Here is a 20,178-nt window from a genome sequence, read left to right on the forward strand (position 1 = left end):
AGGCTCATGCTCTGACCTCATGCGCGCCTTCCTTTCCGGTCATCTCCCGGGTACAATCTAAGCCACCGGCCAGGATATTGTTGCCGTCAATAACAAGTCTCGCCAGATAGGACTGCGACATCTGGGCTGAGCCCCTACTTTGTCAACACTGGCGGCTTCTGTACTGGGATATGACGGGTCTCGGCACGTTCACGTTCTCCGGAGTAGAGATGTTAGAGAGTTACTGTCTGTTGGGTGGTTTGTCAAGCCATAGCCATCAGGCGTCGAATCAGCAGCTGCATCTGCACCCACCTGGAAAGGAAAGGGGCCCTAGCCGCTGCGATCTTCACGCCGTTTGCTGCATGTCAATGCAACGTGACCCATCGAGCCTGATTCTACAGGCTGCCTCTCGAACTCACCTCCTACCTCAGTTCAGCTCGCTCAGGTGTGTGCTGTTATTCTTCGTTGTCAACCGAAACGTCCACTGGCGCGGATTTTTCGCTTCAACTATTCCCTTTCGACCAGCTCGTACTTTTGAAGCCCTGCGACTTACGACAATGAGTGGAAGCGACAGCGGCACGGAAACCGCCAGCTTGGCGGTGGCGGTGGTTGCTTTGATAATCGCCAGTATAGCGGTTATATGCACGACCGCCCAGGTCCTCCAGCAGTACATGGCGACCGCTGTAGGTTATTCGAACTGCGGGAAGAGAGTCTTGGGCCCTTGGGCTCTTCACACCAAACTCGACTTTCACCCTTGGGAGTTCCGCTTCGAGGTGGTATTCAGAAGCCCCTAGATATACGTTGAGGCACGCCTCCCCTGGTAATACGAAGTTAACAAGGAAATGGATACTTGGGACCTGCCAGAGCCTCGGCCAGAACGTAAGCTGGTCGCAAACGACATGGCTCCTAATTCCATGAACGCCGACCATTCAGCTTCCTGGCTGGCACTCCTCTCCACCATGCGTGAGATGGAACGCCGTCATTCGCATCTTATGGAGACCCACGACGCCGCCAGAGTCACTGTGAATGGAAACGAAGATAGCGAACTCAAAGCACTGGGTCAAGCCAAACTCAAAGTATTAGTTCGAGCCAAGATTCAGACGCTTGATTTGATGCCAGACGGCGTCAAGAGGCCATATGCAACCACTACGCTGAGCAGCATCGTTCTTATTGCAGCAATCTTGGGCCTCCACTGGAAAGAGTTTGACCGGCGCAACGACCGGTACCTCGCCGACGGGAATGGTCTCTTGATCACCGGATCGGCTGTTCCCCACCTCGGCATCATGTTTTCATTCACTCGTCACGGAAGCGCAGACTCTCGGAGAAAACGAAAGTCATTCCCTTCACCTGGATGCTGGAGTTCTGCTTTGGCTTGGTGCCTACCATCTTCCAGCCGGCCCGTTTCGCAAGACCTAGGTATCTCACGGACGTGCCCAAAGATGTCAGCACGCTCAGGCTGGGCAGCTGTCCGAGATCGCTAGCACACTCGCCCTCTTGTGCTGCGATAGAGACACAATCTCGACCATCAGTTCTGGCGAACATCTGTTTCCAGGTACACTGTCCTCACAACCAAGGTTTGCCGGCCAAGGTTTTGCTAATCACTGTATCCGCAGTGCTGTTTGAGCTTGTCGGGATGCTCCGACCGAAACTTTGCACTCGGGGATCCCCCTTCCCTGTGCTCCCCAACCCCCTACCGTACCGCTGGGACACGCGGCCTTTTCACCTGTGAAGCTTCTTGAGTCCAATGCCAAGACAGTTACGGGCGACGAGGATTCGAAGCATGTCGGTCCCTTCGTTTTCTCCGGCCTAAGAGACCAGGCCTCCTCACTCCTAGCACAACATAGCGATGATAACTCCAGCTTTGGCTTCATTGAGGCCGACTCACCATTCGTACAACGGCTGCACAACGCCCTGGATTGGTGCGATGAGTGGCTCAGACCCCTCGAACCCGAGTCCCAACGGGAAATCCTCCTCGTCATACGCAATCACCTTTTTGCTGTCGCAGAAGCGTTGAAGGGCACAGAAACAGCTCCCCAGGCAAAGTCCAACCGGTCAGATTATCAGGCCTAGCCAATGCGGCCGCCGAAAGCTTGGAGTTCGGTGAGGGGTGGTTCTTGGAGGAGTATATCAAAGCCGTCTTGTGGGAAATACTGGGGAGGGAGCCGCACTCCTTGCATTGGACGCCGAGAGCAGGATGTTCGCACAGGACTGAGGACTTGGCCTTTTGTAGATTGGGGGAGATATGGCTGGTGTTGGTGTTCCGGATGTTGTGCTGGCTGAGTCTGCACTCATTCCACCCATCAGATGTACAGCTCCCGAAGAGCGACCCCATGGGCATGCGGCTACCTGTGTATATCAGCTAAAACGCCTGACCAAGATATCAAGGGGATCAGTGCTGTGGAGTTACTCATATAACCCAACCCTGGTTTGTTTGTTGGCGCGAAATTATAATAGAATATCATTGAAACTCGTAACACCTCTGTAAGACCACCATAAAACACCGTGATCACTTATTTACCACCAAGCAGCCCGCCGAAGTTGGGGAATCCCGCCTTCTTCTCCTCCTGAGCCTGTTTCTCCGCCTCCCCGAAGGGCATGTCCTTGCCGGTGGCCTTCTTGTACTGCTGGCGGATCTGCTCGGCGATGAAACGGTCCTTGGCCTGCTCGGCGGCGCTCTCGTTGTCCTGAGGGCCTTGCTTCAGGACATTTTCCTGCACCCAGTCGATGCCTATTCAGGGATGCGTCAGTCTGAGAATGAAAAAGGGAATGGAGGAGAGGTGGATGGTACCTTTGTCGAGAGCGCCTTCCTTCTTCTCGCTCTCCGGGCCGCCGCCTGCCATGCCGTGCAGCTTGTCCATGAAGCTACTGGAGCCGGCCTGTTGGTTCTGTTGCTGATGTTCGCTGGCGGCTTTGTTGTCGTTGCCACCGCCTGCGAGCTTGTTGACGAAATCCATGGTGGTGAATGTGTGTGTAAGAGTAGAAAAATGAAGTTTGATTTTTCAAAACTGGGTCCGCTTGAACGCCAGGCTGGAAATGGAGGAGGATGTCAAGATGCTGATATAGAGAGGGGAAAGAGCAGGATGGAGGGGTATTTCAGCTGGTTGCACGGGACTACGCGACCTCAGCTCCGATGACGATGACGCGGGCCAATGGATGACATGGGCGATAGCTTGGCAGTACTCAGACATGCCTTGGCTAGCGTTCGTCACAGGGCAGAGCTTGTGGAACGGAACTGTCGTGAGACCGGCTTTGTTATGAGATGCCCAAGTGGGTTTGCCGCTGTTTGCGATCGGCTGAGCGAGCTGGAGCGGGGACAATCATGATCTCAGCTCGCCAGGGGGCCCGCGTCCGGCGTGGCGTCCCATCTTCCCATCTATCCAATGAAGAATCAAACGTAGGTAGTAGGATACGTGGAACATCAATCTATGGCCGTAAGCGTCGATATTCCGAGTTCTTGCGCTCAAAGGTACCTGGATAATCTTGCGTCAACCCCCAACCAAGGAGACCGCCCGCGTCAGGAAAGAACAAGAGTTGAACCCCGAAAATGGCAGCCAAATCACAGTAGGTTCCTGCATCAGCGGGGCATGGTCCGTGCTCCTATCTTATCCAGATGACTCCAGTCCGATCCCGCTTGCTGCGACTGCCGCGCCCCTGCCGGACCAAGAGTTGGGGACCTGGCTGCAGCTCCATTTAGCGCAGCCTTCCTCAGCCTTCTTTCCGCATCTCGACACCCGGCTTCGATCCTTGATACAAAGCTCATTGCTCAATTTTGCGGTTGCCCGGGGACCCGAGCCTAACGAAGCCGCACGTCTCACCGCACAACAGTCTTGGCGAAGCAACGGCCAGCCAAGACATCCTCACAATGGACTACGTCCAGCAGCGCGTTGCGCAAGCAGCCTCCAACCTGGACACATTCACCAAGTTCGCTTGCCTGCTTCCATTTCACGCATCTCACCAACTAAACTAACGCACAACCACCACCAGCTCGTTCTTCACCCCGCTGAACGCTTTCTTCCTCTCCGTCCTCCTCTACACAGCCTACGCCTTCCTCCTCCGCCCTTCCCCGCCAGCTACGCTGCCCCGCGAGCCGCCCGCCATCGTCTTCCGCACCTTCACCCCGCGCACCCTGCTGCCCTACAACGGCACGAACGACATGCCTGTCTACCTGGCCGTGCGCGGCCGCGTGTTTGATGTCACCCGCGGACGCAACTTCTACGGGCCCGGCGGGCCCTACGCCAACTTTGCTGGGCGCGATGCCTCGCGCGGCCTGGCCTGCGGCAGCTTTGACGAGGATATGCTGACCAAGGACCTGGATGGCCCATTGGACACGCTGAGCGATCTTGGACCGGAGGAGTTAGAGGCTCTCAGGGGTTGGGAGGAAAGGTTTGAGGAGAAGTATCTTGTTGTGGGGAGGCTGGTGTCGGTTGGGGAGGAAGGGGAAGAGGATTAGGGGAGGAGTCAAGGGGGGTCCACGATTGCACGGTGCGATGGAGCCAAGCAGCGGGAGTTGATTCGAAGCGGAACAAAGGGATATGTCCATGGTTTGGGCAGCTATGGCGTTATGGGTCTCCTTTTTCAAGACTTTGAAGGATGGAGGATATCTTTATGGATGGCTGCTCGGGAATGTTTGAAACCGGACTTCGGTACGTCAAGGAAAATAGATTCTTGTTCTCTTACCAAGCAGGTACTCTCTCCTGGGCCCGAACACACAAATCTACCACACGGCCTTGACCGCATCCGCAGGTTTTCACTCAATTGCACACACGGTTGCCCTTGATTCTCGTCATCACAAACCTCATCTAGCTGGCACCAGAGGCCCTCACATTTCCCACACTCTCAGCCCGTCATCACCATCCTCTGGCCATCCCCCGCGACATCATGGAACAGAATTGGCATACAACGTTATACGTAACGACCGTCTTCCTCAAGACCCTCCTCACCATCTCGATGTCTCTCCTCTCTTGACAAAATGCACGTGCCGGGCCAGAACCTGGACACCCAGCGAATTCGACGGGCTCAGCGGGTCGGTGGCTAGCCCGAAGTAGGCCGTCTAGGAGAGAGGGATGTATGTCGCCGCGGAGAAACGGATCACTCCGGGGACATACTGTAGACGTTTGTGAATGCGATGGCCTCAAGCCCCGCCAGCTTACCGACGGCCCGCTATATCGCCCTTGGCCATCTCCATGTGGACATGCTCCATCAGTTGCCAGAGCTGCACAGCCTCTGACGGAACACTGCGACGGCAAGCGCGGGGGCCTGCAGTAAGAGGGGCGACATCAGCCGGCGTAGCATTTCGCTATCGGGCGGCTATTTACTGGCCGGGCACCGAGTTTGTTTGGTATGATTCTGGGCCTAAGGTGTAGTACGGAAGCTACCTCGTAGTATGTGAATTTAAAGGGGGGATGGGAAGCCTGGTGGGGAGTTTCAGGTAGGCAGTCAGAGAGAGAAATGAATTTGTGAGGCAACTGTGGCGGCGATGATGCGGCGAGAGGTTGTAATCTGTATACAATGTCTTTTGTCTTTTTTGTCTCTTGGTGTGATCTGGCCGCAGCACATCCAGGACAGCCTCCATTCTAGGATGGATGGCGTGATTGACCGACTTCCCGCTTAGCCAACGCCATACTGGCATATCGCCAGATTCAGCACACTCCCGCATGTACCCTCAACTAGTAATACACGTTTCCCAAACTAACCAACGTCTCCCGGCCGCAGAACGTGCGTCCCTGAGGCAAAGAAACGGTCTTCATTCCCCAGCTACATAGCCGGTGCCGACAGGCGTAATTTCTCATCCTTGAATAGCTCGATTTCAATCGCCCCAACCGCAAGAAAAGATAACAGCAGCTTAGAGCGAGCTAGTGTGAGCGGAAACGATCTGGCCGAGTATAAGTTTCAATCAAAGTGGATGACTGGTGCCAATCTCAGGCCGCAGCAGCCATATTGTTGATCAACTCAGGCTGAGCGTGCAGGCCCGCTGGGAAATACCGCCTGAGCATGTCCCACAAACGCGATGCTTCCTGAGGCTGGTTGGTCTCTATCAGATGCCGAATAGTGTCGACACACAGCTGCTTGAAGCGGCCAACAGCGCGGGTAACAGACTGTTGCGGGGAGGTACTGTTGCCAATGGATTTGAAGGTCTCCTCGCTCGAGAGGAGCTCCCGCGCAAGGTGCGAAGAGGGCTCGGTGGGGTGATGAAGTTTCAGGTGTGCCAAGTCTACCCGTTGCCACGGGCCGAACTGGACGGCTCCTCCGAGGGCCACGAAGGCGTCGAAGAGTTGCTGAGGTGGGGGCTTGTGCATGTCGGAATACACTGTGCTCTGCACGGATAGCTCACGCCAAGCCCTTCCCAACACCCGCAACGGCCACTTCTTCTCTGTGACTATGGATTTCGCTCTGAAAAGCGCCGTATAAGCTGGCTCCAAGTCATGATGTTGAGCCTTTTTGCCCACTAAATCTCTGAGAAAGACGGCGGCTTGGTCCAAGGTCTTTGGTTCGGCGGGATCAACGACACGCTCAAGCCAAGCAAAAACCACATCGTCGAGGCCCTCAGCAGCCATGAACTGAAAGAGAAGTCGCTGGAATTGCACGTTGGCCAGGAATGCGAGGCCGTTCTCCTGACCCGAGGATCGCAGCCACTGCATAACAAGCTTGGCGGCACCCACTGGCCGCAAATCGTCGGCAATCGGGAGCTTGGAAGAGCCCTTCTGGGCCCTCGCCTTGTTCACTTCGGATCTGATCAGCATGAGAAACCCATGTGCCCTGGGGACAGTCATGAGCCCTCGCGAGACGGCCTTCTCGAATATGGCCTTGTGTGCGTCCAGAGTACTGATGGTGCCTGTGGTGGCAGTTGCGGACTCGGTAGGGAGGAAAAGCGGGTTGTTGAGGATGGCGCGCACGTGCCGGTCGGTCGATCGGAGTGAGCCATGGTTTTGGGACGCTGGCGAGGGGGCGGCGCTGGAGGAGGCCGCGACGGTAAGCGGCGGCGTCAAGCTCCGGGGGATGGCGGGCCGTGGTGTAGACCACCCGTATTCGGCATCTAGCTGTGCGCGGAACGATGCCTTGAGGCCGTCGAGCAGACGCTGAGCCTCGCGCTTGTCCAGCGGCAGCGGCTGGTGGATGGGCGGGAAGAGGGCCTTGAGGGAGCTGAGCGCCCGTGTCTTCTGCATCGTATTCGTCGTCGGGAAGCGAGGGTTAATCAATTGGCCCAGTTCGGTGCAGCGCTTGCAGTGCAGCCCGTTCTGGGCGGGATTGGCGAGGCGCGGCAGCCTGGAGGATGTCGTGCTGGTCCTGTCAGAGTTGTGATCAACAGGTTGGTGGGCTGCGGTTCAAAGTGAAGTGGGTCAAAGATGTCATGTGCCGACATTCCCCAAGTTCCGTGCAGAGAACTTTATCGTTACAATACGTCGTATTCTGTGGTCAATCGATCTGTGATTCTGTTTCCGACTTACAGGTACAACACCGTCTGAACAAGAGAGGGGAATACCACGTATCTTGTGCCCAACATTCAATTCAGATGCAGATTTGCTTGCTTCCCAGACGTAGAGTCATCGCCCATATCGAAGTCCTGAGTGGCTACCTTAGCCATATATTATATAGGCAGGCTTGAATTCCACGTATGAGTAGAGCAACCTACCGTAATGTATCCGTGTCGTACCACACCCGGTTCCCACTGCCCATCATCGGGGAGCAAAACTGTGTACATGACGGAGTAACACGATTCCATACACCACCCATTGAGGAGAGCTGGCCCGGTCAGCCGCAGTACCAAATCATGGTAGCTGATCCAATGAAGTTTTGATGCAGCCATGCATGGCCGCCGCGGTTCCTTCAAGGGTTGGTTTGTGTACGGATGTATGTTTTTGTGCCTGACATCTCTGCCCGCACGGCCCACACCGCACCACTATGATCACACAAACTCGTGACCAGAAGGGCACGAGATCGGATAGAAGTATGCATTGCTGTACTAACTCGCTGCTTACGCACTCAACAATTAAGAATTGGCAATTGAAGTAATATGTACAATAAGCTCAATAACTATGTCGATTTGCTCCAATTGCGACGACGAATGGACGGATGAATGAAGAGGTAGTGAGGGAGACAGAGCTCGGTTGATGGTCACTCTGACCCACAGTTAAATCGGGCGAGGCTGGAGCTGCAGCGCGCACTGAAACCTTGGGTGGCCTTTGCTACCCTTTCGGGCGGGCCAATTCTGAATCGCAGGCAAAAACTCAACGCCTCCACGGCTCGCCTTTCCACACCTTGCAACCGTTCCCTGTTCTTGCTATTCCAACCACTACTTGGATCGATCCATCAACGGATCGTACCACGATTCGATTCGCCCTGCGCGAAACCCATCACCTTTCGCAACCGGCATTTCCTCGATATTTTCCCCGTTTGTTCCACTCCGCCCGTTGTTCTGTGGTCTGCCGTCGGCAAACGCGAGTCGGTCGCCAATCTCTGAATCCACCACCGCTTTTCACACACACACACACCACACACATCTCAGCAATGTCTGAGGTACAGTCCAGACCAGCTGCCTCGCGCGGCAGAGGCTCCGGTCGAGGCGGTCGAGGCGGTTTTGCGTCCCGGGGAGGGGGCCGCGCCGGCGCCCGACCTGCTGCCGCCAATGGCGAATCGAAACCTGACACAGATTCCTCGCTGCCCACATTTGAGGACGAGGGCGACGTCGGCCGATTGAAGCAACAGTATGGCAGCAAAGTTGCAGTCATTAAAGAAATGTTCCCCGACTGGTCTGAAGTCGACATCCTCTATGCCTTGCAAGAGACCGATGGCGACGAAGACCTGACGGTCACCCGCATCTTTGACGGTAAGGATGACCCTCTCCCTTCCGTGTCTACGATGCAGATGCAGTTTTGCTTGCTCCTTCTTTCTTGTTTTCCTTTTCCTCCCCCGCCTTTCAATTCTGAGCTGTCTTCGGATTTGAATTGAGTCATAGCATCCTGCGTCAAGCAGTTCAGTACTAACACGTCCGTTCTCGTGACAGGGACCATCTCACAATGGGGTGAGGTCTCCAAGCAGAAGAAGGATCGCACGCGTCCTAAGGCAAAGGTCGATACCTTCACTACTACTACCGGCGACTCCGTTCCTGCGGGCGGCTCCCGAAACGCTCGAGGCGGCCGTGGTGCCGACCCCGGTCGTGGCCGTGGAAGAGCCACCGATCGTGGTGGTCGCGGCGGTGCGCGCGGCAAGTCGACCCTTGCCACAAGCAACGGTACTCGAACCAAGGACGCTCAACCCCTCTCAATCCCGACCGAGGAAGTATCCGAATGGAACACCAAGCCAGCTGAAGAGTCGGGCGGCTGGGGCGAACCTACTGAGACTGAGACGACGCCTGCCACGACAGCCACTGCTCCTACCACTGCACCCGCGGCTCCGAAACCCGCCACAATTCCCGAAGGCACAAAGACCACTTGGGCGAGCATGTTGAAACGGTCAACGGTCCCGAAGCCGGCACCGAAGCCGAAGGAGACCCCCAAGGGCCCCGAACCTGCCATTGAACTTCTTCCCCCTGCCGAGCGGGCCGAGCCTGAGCCCGAAGCTCCCGCGCCTGCTGAGGAGCCTGCTCCCGGGCCGGAGAATGAGACAGCTCCCGCCCCAGTCGTCGAATCCGTTGCCCCCGCGGTGCCCGTTATTCCGGCCGTGCCCGCGATTCCTGCTGTCGTCGTTCCTGAGGTTGCATTGCCGCCCTCAAAGGATCAACTTACCGAAAAGAATCTTGACCAGGTCAAGGACGACTCTCACCCTCCTGAGACGGAAACTGCTGCCAGCGAAGCTGCTGACTCCTGGGATCCCCGTGGCCCGGCGGCTAGCGCGACAGCCACCCCTCTCTCTGCTTCGCACCAGCAACACCAAGGCTCTCGAGCGGCCGCTGCGGCCAAGGCATCAGCTCGCACGCCTATCCACCATCCTCGGCGCATGCTTGATCAACTTGAAGCTGTCCGCATGCCCGGTAACCGAGATCAAATTGACCGCGCTGCGGTTCAGTTCGGTGCTTTCAGCCTGAACGGCCCCATCGATGACGATGTCGACGGCGATCGCGAAGAACCCCAGACCCGCCCCCAACCTCCCGAAGACTCCCCGGTTGCCCACCCCCGGACGTCTCTTCCTCCTGCCCAACCCACGCCCGTTCCCGATGCCTTCCCGGCCCAGAAGCAGGCCGCTGCTCAGATCCCCACAGGACCTGCTGGTATGGGTTTATACCTGCCCGCGAAGCCTTGGCCTTCAATTGCTGACCCATTTGCAGCCGTTACTCCTTCCGCACCTCAGGGGAACACCCCTTCTGCCCCGCAGGGTATGTCCTATGCTTCCCTTCCCGCTGCATATCTTGCCGATCATCGCCTAATCCTCCCGCCTGCAGCCACAGTACAGCCGCCTGCCGCGCAGAGCAATCAGCAATTCGGCCGGTTCGGCCAGCCGGCAGCGCAAGACTCCTCCTCATTCCCTACGACGAAGCCCTTCGAGCCATTTGGTCAGCAACCTGCCATCGCTTCGGCCGCCCAGAGTCAATTCGAGGGCGGTTTCCAGGCCCAGGGGCAAGCGGCTCAACCGCCTAGTCAGCAGCAGCCTGGCGGGCCCTTTAGCTCTGCCCCCGGCGAATTCTCGTCGTATTACACGGCCGATCATCAGAACCGCTTCAACAACTACTACAATCAGAACTTCGGCCAGCAGCAGGGCTCGCAGGGTCAGCAAGATGTCCTTCCCTCGCAGCCCCAGCGTTCCTTCAGCGGGTACAGTGCGCCTCAGAGCGATGCCCTCAGCCAGTACCCCCAGAGCGGTGCTCAGCACGGGCAGTCGCGCTTTGGCGGCAATACGCCCGCTGATTCGCAGATCACTGGCACGCCCACGCCTGGTCAGGCCACCAGCCAGGCCCCGAGTGCCCCGACCACGCAGGCCCAGACTCACACTCAACCTCACGACTACGCTTACAGCAGCCACCCATACTACCAGAATCCGTACTATTCCGCCTACATGAACTACGGAGGCTACAATCAGGGCGCTTACGGCGGCCCATACGGCAAGGGCGGCTTGAACTACCAGCCGAGCCAGTACGGCATCACCCCCCAGGGCCCTCATGCGTACTCGTCCCCCGCGGGAGCGTTCGGCCAATCTGCTTTGCATCGGGATAGCGGCGTCGGCCCCGGTCTGGGCGATTACGGCCGCGCTGGCTCTACTCAGTCAGGCCAGCAGGGTCTTGGTAGCGGATTCGGTGGTGTGCACGAGACGTTCGGCCGCGGCGGTTCCGCCTACCAGTCGCAAGCAGGACAGGCCTTCAACGCGCCCGGCTCGCAGCCCGGCTCTGTCCCGTCAGCCGCTGACGACCTGAAGCCGTTCGGCGATGCCAAGGCTGCTGGCGGACCAAGCCCTTCGCTGGGTGCCGCCGCTCGCCCGGGCTCTGCCGCCAATAACGGCCCGTCGCAAACCGGTCTTCCGCCTCCGCAGTCGAACCAACAGAGCAGCCTCGGCATGGGCGGCTATGGCTACCCCAGCCACATGCAGGGCCACGGCCTCCACGGCAGCCAGTCGGGCGCCGCCGGCGGTTATGGCATGAGCGCTAGCGGCGGCCAGAGCCACCAGACCACGTACGGAGCCGGCTACGGCGCCCAGGGCTTTGGTGGCAGCTATTACGGCAACCAGCCCCGGGGCTGGGGCAACAACTATCACTAGGGAGATGGCGGAGCTGGTCCCTGAGCCTTCAAGAGTCTGCTGAGTTTTGCTAGCTCGCGGGGAGACCATTCTTTCCGCGGCGGGGAAGAAGAAAGAAAAGAAAGTTCGGTTGGAGGATGAGTTCTAACACCCAAGAATGGGAACGCCGGATTTGTTACTTCCCATACACCCGCGAATTTTTTCGAGCCGTTGTGGTCAGTTCGCGCCTAGTTTGCGAGAAAAAAGCAAGCGAAGCTTTTTCCATAGGCGCAGAAGAAATCAAGTCGATGAGCTTTGACGTGAAAACGGGCTCTAACCCCTCACTCACCATCCTGGTTTTCCATCTCCCTCTGGTTTCGGTGTACGATTTTCCTCCAAAGGCAGTGGGCTTCATGAAATTCTGGGGAATCTGATATGTGTCGTGTGAATTGTGTCAACTGTTATTATGGTTGCCTGTGGCTGGTTTTGTCTGGGTTGGGTTGTCTCCTGGCATTCTTCGCTTTACTCCTTTTTTCAAAAGAATTGGTTGTTGCTGGGGACTAGTGGACAGGACGGGACAAGGGATAGTTGGTGTGTTGCGTAGGCAGGTCAAACAAAGTCTGATTGGGTGGTTGGGGCTGAATGATTGTGGTTATGGTCAATTCGGCAGGCAGCAGTCGTTTTTAACTGCTTGTGAAGTTTTTTGTTGCTCAGGGGCATCCTCTTATTGGGATGGCATATGGCCTGGCATGACATGACATGGACAGATTGGCCACCCTTGCTAGTTCTTTCTTGCTACACCATCCGGTACGGGCACGCGAAAAATGGGAAAACTCGGCTTTGAGCGCTGTGGTCTCTCTGGCTTGGTGTGTGCATTGTGCTCTCCTTTAAACTCGCTCACTCGTGTTGCTGCGTTGCGTTTCCGCCAGATGGCTTCATTTCGCCACCCAAGGGCATTTGCTTCGACGCGCTCATGCGGAAGGGGGAGAAATTGGGGAGGAGAAGGAGAGGGACTGAAACTGAAAAATAGGTGCTCAGGGATGCAGGCAACCTCGCATCGTCCTGGGCCGTGCCATCCACAAATGGCTTCAGGTCCGCCAACACAAGCTGACTCATTATTTACCAGGTTGTCTTGTCATCAGCACATCATATTTTCAAGACTTCCGTCTTTTGCTACTTAATATATCCATTCAAACCCCACAATGCCCGCCATCCCAACAAAAGAAATTAGAGGTTAGCATACGCCTTGAAAGCACCCAACAACCCGCCGGTCGAGGCATCGTGGCCTTGCCCGGCACCGGGCTCATCAATCTCCTTGAGGATCTTCTTGGCCAGCACCTTGCCGAGCTCGACGCCCCACTGGTCAAACGAGTTGATGTCCCACACGGCGCCTTCGGTGAAGGTGAGGTGCTCGTAGTAGACAATCAGAGCGCCCAACTCGGCCGGGCCGATGGCGCCGCCCACAAGAATGCTGGTCGTCGGCCTGTTGCCGAGGAAGACCTTGTGCGGGACAAGGTTGTCAGGCACGTTGCCCTCGGCGCGGACCTCGTCGGCCGTCTTGCCGACCATGAGGGCCTCGGCCTGGGCCAGGTAGTTGGAGGCGAGCATCTTTTGGTGCAGGTTGTCCGAGACGGGGTTGTGCGACTTGGCGGCGAGGATGAAGTCGGCCGGGATGAGCTTGGTGCCCTGGTGGACGAGCTGGAAGAAGGAGTGCTGGGCGTTGGTGCAGGGCTCGCCGAAGAGGATCGGGCCCGTCGTGTACTTGGCCGGGGAGCCGTCCGAGGTGATGGTCTTGCCGTTGGACTCCATCGAGAGCTGCTGGAGGTATGCTGGGAAGCGGTGCAGGTACTGGTCGAAGGGGGCAACGAGGTGGGTCTGGGCGTTGAAGAAGTTGGAGTACCAGACGGACAGCAGACCGGCGAGGACCGGGACGTTCTGGCGGAGAGGGGCGCTCCGGAAGTGGTTGTCCATGGCGTGGGCGCCGGCCAGGAACTTGCGGAAGTTGTCGTAGCCGATGTAGAGAGCGACGCTGAGGCCGATGGCGCTCCAGACCGAGTAGCGGCCGCCGACCCAGCTCTCGAAGCCAAACATGTTCTTGGCGTCGATGCCGAACTTGGTCACCTCGGTCTCGTTGGTGGAGAGGGCAACGAAGTGCTTGGCGATATCGCCCTTGCCGCCCGTCTTCTCAAGGAACCACGTCTTGGCCGTGTTCGCGTTGGTGGTGGTCTCGGCCGTGGTGAAGGTCTTGGAGGCGATCAGGAAGAGGGTCGTCTCAGGATCCGAGTTGGCGAGAGCCTCGGCGATGTGGGTGCCGTCGATGTTGGACACAAAGTGCAGCGTCATGTCCTTGGCGCCGTAGTGCTTGAGGGCCTCGGTAACCATGACCGGCCCGCTGCCAGCGAAAGTCAGCTTGAGCACCTGGCGAGAACAGACGGAGGAGAATGGCACTCACAGATCAGACCCGCCAATGCCAACGTTGATGATGGTGGTGAGCTTCTTGCCCGTGTAGCCCGTCCACTCACCGCTGCGGACTTGCTCCGAGAACTCGCGCATGTGGTTGAGGACGTCGTTGACGCCGCCCTGGGTGTTCATGACATCAACACCGTCGACCTTCATCTCGAGATTGCTGACATTGCGCAGGGCGGCATGGTAGACGGCGCGGTTCTCGGTGAAGTTGATCTTCTCGCCGGCGAACATGGCGTCGCGCTTCTTCTCGACGCCGGCTTCCTCGGCGAGCTTGACGAGCAGGCTCAGGGTTTCCTCGGTGACGAGGTTCTTGCTGAAGTCGAACAGGATCTCGGTGCCATTGGGCTCGGTCGAGATATCGGCAGGCAGGGTGACATTGGTCGAAAAGTTTTGGAAGCGGTTCTGATCGGCCTTGAAGGCGTCCTTGAGCACGAACGACTTGCCGACCTTGTCGTGGTGAGCCTGCAGCTCGGCCCATGCGGGGAGCGTATTTGCTGGGGCCATTGTGAAGTCAAGCTCCGAGCTGTGTTGCGACTCTTTTGGCGTCTTTTTTTTTTCTGCGGGATGAAAGGATAAAAAGGCCAGATGATGATGCCTGCTGCAGGACAGAATCGGTCAGAATGTGCGGGATGTGGAAGGCAGATCAGGAACTGCGCCGTCCAGACTGGGAGTGGGGTGGTTGATATGCTGTGTTAGTCGCGAGCTTGAGTGCCCCGCATGCGGGGACCTGGAAGAGCTGCGAAGGCCTGACTGTGATGACGTCCAGGCAGGAAGGGTGTGGTGTTGTTGGTTGCAGAGCACCTAAGGAAAGTAGACAGAGAACTTGCCAACCAAAAACGCTAGACTCTAAGAATTACGGCATGAATGGTCTGAGGTAGTCGCGAGCAGACTTTGTGGCTTATGAGGGGTTTTCATGAAAATGCAGAGAGCAACACATGCTCTCAACCACAGCATGCTTTGGGGGGACGTCGCCAATACTTTCTCCGATCTGGCCCACCTTCGCATCAAATGTGTCAAGCTCCTCGGGTGCTGCACTCCACCGCGGATTTAGCCAATTCGCTGTGCACGCTGAATAAGAGCCTCAAGTCAGCTAGCGCGGGGGGTTCCGAACGGGATCTGTCGGGGTATGGACGGGATAAATTGTACCGGGCGGCCTCGCAGCATCGAGTTTTGAGCAATGAGTGGATATCAAGAGGGCCGGGGAGGAGCGAACCGACTTCGGACGGACCAGCGCGGTTATGCGATCCAATGCAATCGCGATGCGGCTGCCAAGTCTCCGTTCTGTCGCCCTCTGCGCGGCTCATAGAGGAGGACCTGATTTGTCGTTTGAGTGAATGTGTTATACTTTCTTGAGTTGCCCAAAAAGAATAAAAGGACAGCCGAAGAAAGAGGTTCCAAACAGACAAAAACCCATTGACCATCCATGCCTGCCCCCAAAACGTGACAAGGAAATTTGAAATGTAGAAACGCTTCCCCCTTGAAAGCTCTCTTCGATTGCCATGACCACGCTGGCGCCGTCCCCGTTGTCTCACCTAAAATCCCGTCTCGAAAACAGTCCCGGCCGAATTCGCAAGCTCCCTTGGCAGTGGGCCCTGAGAGATGTGGTTGCGAGACGACCTCAACATCTCTGCCACGACATCCCCGGTTTGCCGACGGGTTTTTCGAGCAAAGCAACCGTTGTTACGTCGTCGATTCATCTCAGGCTGCCTTGAATGCTGCCCACGAATGACGGGTCTCGCACGCTGCCGCCAGCGTCTCCGAGGCCTGCGATAGGACGGTTGTAGCTGAACCCGGTGAACTGGTTCTGCAGCGTCTCGGACAGCATGGGCCCCTCGACGTATGAGTCTTGTGGCGGCTCCGAGGTGAATTCGGGGTCAAAATTGGCCGTGTCGAGCGCATCAGCCTGGAGAAAACAAGTCAGCACCAACCGTCACGCTGCTTTCGTTGACGACAGAAAACACTGCTACCTACCACGCTCGGTTTGAACGCAGGCTCATACTTGCGCTGCAAGAGCTTCCGCCAGTCGATGGCATGGAAGAAGGGGTGCGCCTTAATCTCTGCAGACCCGTTGGCCCCTAAACGCTGCTGCGGGTCGCGGTTCAGCAGCTTCGTCAACAGGTCCTTGGCTGCTGGCGGCACAATTTCGTGACCGGGGAAGTGCAGTGGCTCGCTGAGAATCTTGCGATACATCTCGTTAGTGTTCTCGTCGTAGAATGGCGGGAGGCCGGTCAGCATCTCATAGAGCAGCACGCCCAGCGTCCACCAGTCGACCGTCTTATTGTAACCATTGCCCATCAGCAGCTCCGGCGCCAGGTACTCGGGCGTCCCGCAGAACGTGTTGGTGCGGTCCTCGTCCTTCATGTCGAGCTTGCAGAGACCAAAGTCGCAGAGGGCGATGTGGCCCTGGTAGTCGAGCAGGATGTTCTCGGGCTTCAGGTCGCGGTAGATGACGTTGAAGCCATGGAGGCATTCGAGGGCGCAGAGCAGCTCGGCCGTGTAGAACCTACTGCGGTTCACATCGAATCGCTGCTCCTTTTGAAGGTGGTGAAAGAGCTCGCCGCCGTTGACAAAGGCCAGAACAAAGTAAAGCTTTTCTGGGCTCTGGAAGGTGAATTTAAGCGGCACAATGAAGGGGTTGTTGATCTGGGCCAGCACGGACCGCTCCGCCAGAGTGTGTGCCACTTCGGACCTCGAGATGATGTGGGCTTTCCGGATGGTCTTGAGCGCGTAAATTCGGTTCGTGTCCTTCTTGCGCACCTGCATGACCTTGCCAAAACTGCCCTTCCCAACCACCTTGAGCAGCTCAAAGTCCTCAATCTTTAGCTTGCCAGCCCGGTTCTCGACGTACTCGACGCCAATTTTGAGCTTGCCCGTGCCGTACTGAACGTCGACCCACTCGACACCACTATGGCCCAGGGCGCGCTCCCGGCTGGCGTGTTCGGCGGCAGCCTTCTCACGGTCCTTCTTGCTGGCTTTGGGATCTTCGACGAATGGCTGTCTCTCCTCGAACCGGGGGTTGATGCGAACAACGCCGAGAAAGATGTCTTGGCTGCGGCCGGACCCCGGTGGGGCATTGGGATTTCGCATGTAGAGATGCACGACCAGCTCGGTGACGCGGGAAACGTCGAACTTATATTGTGTGTTGGACCCGGCCCAGAGCGGGTTCTCGGGGGTGCCTTCGACCGAGTTGACAAAGACCTGTACTTTGTCGAAATCAATCAGGGCATAGGGCATATACTTGGTGGGGATGCGGCCGTGGTTCGTAGGGATGCCGCTGAATCCGCCCGAAGTCTGGGGGCGATTGCCCATAAATCCCGGTGTTCGAGACGAGGATGAGGGGCGAGTAGAGCCCGCCATGCTGAGGGCGTTCCCCGTAGAAAGAGAACTACCGGAATGGGACGATGCGAAGGCATTTCGGTGTTGCTCAGGGAGGGAGAATCCTTGGCCTTCGTGGAGGGTAATAACGAGGATGCCCGGTTTGGGTGTCTTGACAACGGGTGCTTGGGAGAGGGCTTCGGAGGCCGCTGGGGGAAGAGTCAGGACATGGCCGGTATGGCAAGAGCATTAATGGCCCATCATCTTCGTCACATACCAATCGTGCTCTCGTTTGTAGGAGTCGCTGTTCCAGAGATGGGCCCCTGGCTCTTGTCCTCCTTCTCTGTGATGGTCGATGTTGACGGGGATCGGGAGAATGTGCTCGTCAGGGGACCCAAATGGGTCTCTTTGAGTTCTAAAGCAGCATTTTTGTCAGTAAAGTCGCGTATGAAGAGGGGAGGCATAGCGGACTGCGCAGAGCACAGCGCAGACATGTGGAGAGGAATTCCAACACACTCTTGGTGAGTTTCCACGACATGGTGCAAATGAGGAGGGATCCGTCACCTGCGGATCACTTTGTCGATGTCGCAGGATGTTGCAAAGCCTAAAAACAGGCGGTAGCCCAAAACCGAGCGGGTAAGAGGAATAGTTAAGACAGGTAGCAAAGCGATGGTGAATACCAGCGAAGGACTGAGTCGCCGCCCAAGTTGGATCAGGTCGAGTCCAAAATGAGAGGTGACGGATCGGACGGACTGAGGTGCGGGAGGTTGTGGTTCCAGCCCAGACTAGGGACGCTAACTTCGAAACCGCGGCGGTGGACCGGGGCGTAACTGTGCCCACAGGCTGGGGCAGAGCAGACGTGGGGCTTTACCTGAGCAACCAAAAAGCCCCGCACAGGATGCGGTAAACAGCAGTCGGCTCCAAGCCCTCAGGGGCGCAACAGCCAGGCAATGGACCCGGGAACTGGGAACTCAGGTTGGAAACCTTTCCAACCCGGAACAGCCGGGGATGAAGCGCAAGTTGCAACAGGCGCAATGTCGGTTGTCCGCAAGCCAAGTATAGCAGCAACTGGGTGCCAGTTGGCGATTTCCACGAGATTGCCAAAGGGCGATTGCTTCCAACCAAAGCGGCAAGAAGCGCGCAGAGAGATTGGTGATGATGACACAGGGGACCGGTGCTCCGCAGTGTTACAGACAAGGGGAAGACGTTGCCTCAACCTCTGAAATGTGGAAGTCACCCATCTGCTGCATGCAGGAGAAAAAGCAAAGCGGCCTTGAGGATGGACAGTTCCCGTTGAATGCCTTGTCTTCAGCCTGCGTCTTTTTTTTCAAAGCCTCCACGAGATGGTCCACGTCCGTTCAGTTGGCCAGGAAGAATGTCCCCTCCGCAAGAGATTGACTACGCGGTAAGATACAGGTCGGTTAGCCCCGCATCGTGTTCCACGACACTGAGGCAGCGGGAGCGGGAGGCGTTGCCGAGGGGAGAGTTGACGACATCAAGCCACGCGGACAATTGCGGCACAGCCTCAGGATGGCAAAATGGCCCCCTTCCCCATGAAACTTGGGGCCTTGTTAACGAGGCTGAAGGGTCAGGGGGCAAACCAAAAAAAGGGGTTCCAGAAGCTCCGCCCCTGTTTGAGTGCGCTTGGGCCTCGGGCCCCTTTCAGGCAAATGTAGGTATGTAATCAATGAATGATTGGCAGCCGATCGCCATCTCCAAGTTACTGCTGCTGCCCTCTCATCCTCCAACTCATTTAATATTTTGATACTATGCGAGCAGGGTAGCTATTATCAAATACAGTCAGCACCTCTCCGACCAATGTTTTTGGGCTTGGGAACTCGACGTTGAGTCCTATGTAGGACTAGGTACGGGCAGTGTACCGTAATGGGGAAATGCACCAGGCGGGTATGATACTTCGCATTCCAGGGATACAATCTGCCGTTGACGCATTCCAGGGATACAATCTGCCGTTGATGTGTCAACTAGCATTCCCACCGCAAGTAGCATTCCCAGCACAACTAGCGTTCCAAGCGCTCCGCTCTCTGATTGGCTGGTAATTCTTTCGGTCATGCTCAATCCGGCTGGTCGATCAAACTGTGGCAATTGGCGCTAGTGTAAGCCACTGTAAGCTACCTAAGCCACTGTTCGCGGACGATGACAACTCACCATACCTAATCCCTTTTGAACAACGCACAAATGCTGGACATGAAGATACAAAACGAGGAATTGAGTCTTCTCTTTTTCTTACTGTTCTTAGTAAGACATCATCTAACGCTAACGTTATTCTTAAACACACATTATATACTGCCACTGGCATCAATCGGATGCGGCGATACAAGCAGAAACCCGGCGGAGGGTGACACACACCGGAGTCGGCTCGATCATCCATCAGGAGGACCACATCAGTCATTCCAGTTTCTCGGCCCGCTCTCCTCCGAGCCCGCCAGCCGATTTGAAGCAGGATACCACTGGCTGCAGTCTGCGGTAAGCTGGGCAGTATCTTGATCGGTCAGCTTGCTACATTGTTTTCAGATATCGATACAGTTCAGTAGCATCTTTGCCACGGAATCCCCATTCCTGTTCTCATGGTCATGCTACATGCCTGTAGTCACTGTTCTCATAATTGTATCATAGGCATGTGCTCCAGCATATAGGTCTGGTTGCACGCCCGTTCCTGTCATCTAGCTCTTGCTCTCTTCGTAGGAATATTGATCTTGTATGTGCGAGCTGACCAGACCTTGGGTGGTGCCCGTCACAATCTTTAAGACCTCTCTCTAC

The 20,178-nt window shown here is 56.7% G+C and overlaps 10 protein-coding genes across 10 annotated transcripts; 5 read left to right on the forward strand and 5 right to left on the reverse strand.

Moving 5' to 3' along the window:
- Window positions 1–878: 878 nt before the first annotated feature.
- On the forward strand, window positions 879–2,049 carry N657DRAFT_631843 (uncharacterized protein; the record flags this gene model as incomplete). Its single annotated transcript, XM_062791095.1, has 3 exons — window positions 879–1,312; window positions 1,532–1,553; window positions 1,711–2,049. The coding sequence occupies 3 exons, from the start codon at window positions 879–881 to the stop codon at window positions 2,047–2,049; spliced, it is 795 nt and encodes a 264-aa protein (XP_062649344.1).
- Window positions 1,996–3,333, reverse strand: N657DRAFT_271218 (uncharacterized protein). The gene is made up of 3 exons (XM_062786551.1): window positions 2,768–3,333; window positions 2,457–2,707; window positions 1,996–2,325 (listed from the first exon to the last, which is right to left on the reverse strand). Exons 1-2 carry the CDS (start codon window positions 2,931–2,933, stop codon window positions 2,490–2,492), a joined length of 384 nt encoding a protein of 127 aa, XP_062649345.1. The 5' UTR covers window positions 2,934–3,333; the 3' UTR covers window positions 1,996–2,325; window positions 2,457–2,489.
- A 91-nt stretch (window positions 3,334–3,424) lies between these two features.
- Window positions 3,425–4,927, forward strand: N657DRAFT_642319 (cytochrome b5). The gene is made up of 2 exons (XM_062792316.1): window positions 3,425–3,900; window positions 3,964–4,927. Exons 1-2 carry the CDS (start codon window positions 3,842–3,844, stop codon window positions 4,427–4,429), a joined length of 525 nt encoding a protein of 174 aa, XP_062649346.1. The 5' UTR covers window positions 3,425–3,841; the 3' UTR covers window positions 4,430–4,927.
- A 1,033-nt stretch (window positions 4,928–5,960) lies between these two features.
- N657DRAFT_549436 (uncharacterized protein) lies at window positions 5,961–7,142 on the reverse strand (the record flags this gene model as incomplete). Its single annotated transcript, XM_062787882.1, has 1 exon — window positions 5,961–7,142. A coding segment is annotated over one exon (1,182 nt), but the record flags the coding sequence as incomplete, so codon positions are not given.
- Window positions 7,143–8,191: 1,049 nt separating this feature from the next.
- On the forward strand, window positions 8,192–12,094 carry N657DRAFT_271436 (uncharacterized protein). The gene is made up of 3 exons (XM_062786553.1): window positions 8,192–8,803; window positions 8,981–10,183; window positions 10,241–12,094. Exons 1-3 carry the CDS (start codon window positions 8,485–8,487, stop codon window positions 11,659–11,661), a joined length of 2,943 nt encoding a protein of 980 aa, XP_062649348.1. The 5' UTR covers window positions 8,192–8,484; the 3' UTR covers window positions 11,662–12,094.
- A 752-nt stretch (window positions 12,095–12,846) lies between these two features.
- N657DRAFT_678675 (Phosphoglucose isomerase) lies at window positions 12,847–14,589 on the reverse strand (the record flags this gene model as incomplete). Its single annotated transcript, XM_062796097.1, has 2 exons — window positions 12,847–14,011; window positions 14,072–14,589. The coding sequence occupies 2 exons, from the start codon at window positions 14,587–14,589 to the stop codon at window positions 12,847–12,849; spliced, it is 1,683 nt and encodes a 560-aa protein (XP_062649349.1).
- A 231-nt stretch (window positions 14,590–14,820) lies between these two features.
- N657DRAFT_271364 (uncharacterized protein) lies at window positions 14,821–15,608 on the forward strand. Its single transcript, XM_062786552.1, has one exon. It carries the CDS (start codon window positions 14,986–14,988, stop codon window positions 15,436–15,438), a length of 453 nt encoding a protein of 150 aa, XP_062649350.1. The 5' UTR covers window positions 14,821–14,985; the 3' UTR covers window positions 15,439–15,608.
- Window positions 15,609–15,778: 170 nt separating this feature from the next.
- Window positions 15,779–17,938, reverse strand: N657DRAFT_568501 (Pkinase-domain-containing protein; the record flags this gene model as incomplete). Its single annotated transcript, XM_062788595.1, has 4 exons — window positions 15,779–15,988; window positions 16,057–17,609; window positions 17,678–17,815; window positions 17,917–17,938. 4 exons carry the CDS (start codon window positions 17,936–17,938, stop codon window positions 15,779–15,781), a joined length of 1,923 nt encoding a protein of 640 aa, XP_062649351.1.
- Window positions 17,939–18,393: 455 nt separating this feature from the next.
- On the forward strand, window positions 18,394–18,652 carry N657DRAFT_642322 (uncharacterized protein). The gene has a single exon (XM_062792317.1). It carries the CDS (start codon window positions 18,435–18,437, stop codon window positions 18,621–18,623), a length of 189 nt encoding a protein of 62 aa, XP_062649352.1. The 5' UTR covers window positions 18,394–18,434; the 3' UTR covers window positions 18,624–18,652.
- Window positions 18,653–19,109: 457 nt separating this feature from the next.
- On the reverse strand, window positions 19,110–19,790 carry N657DRAFT_642323 (uncharacterized protein). Its single transcript, XM_062792318.1, has 2 exons — window positions 19,356–19,790; window positions 19,110–19,305 (listed from the first exon to the last, which is right to left on the reverse strand). Exons 1-2 carry the CDS (start codon window positions 19,468–19,470, stop codon window positions 19,262–19,264), a joined length of 159 nt encoding a protein of 52 aa, XP_062649353.1. The 5' UTR covers window positions 19,471–19,790; the 3' UTR covers window positions 19,110–19,261.
- Window positions 19,791–20,178: the final 388 nt, after the last annotated feature.

This window comes from Parathielavia appendiculata, assembly GCF_033297405.1.
Source record: "Parathielavia appendiculata strain CBS 731.68 unplaced genomic scaffold N657scaffold_3, whole genome shotgun sequence".
Lineage (NCBI taxonomy): Eukaryota > Fungi > Ascomycota > Sordariomycetes > Sordariales > Chaetomiaceae > Parathielavia > Parathielavia appendiculata.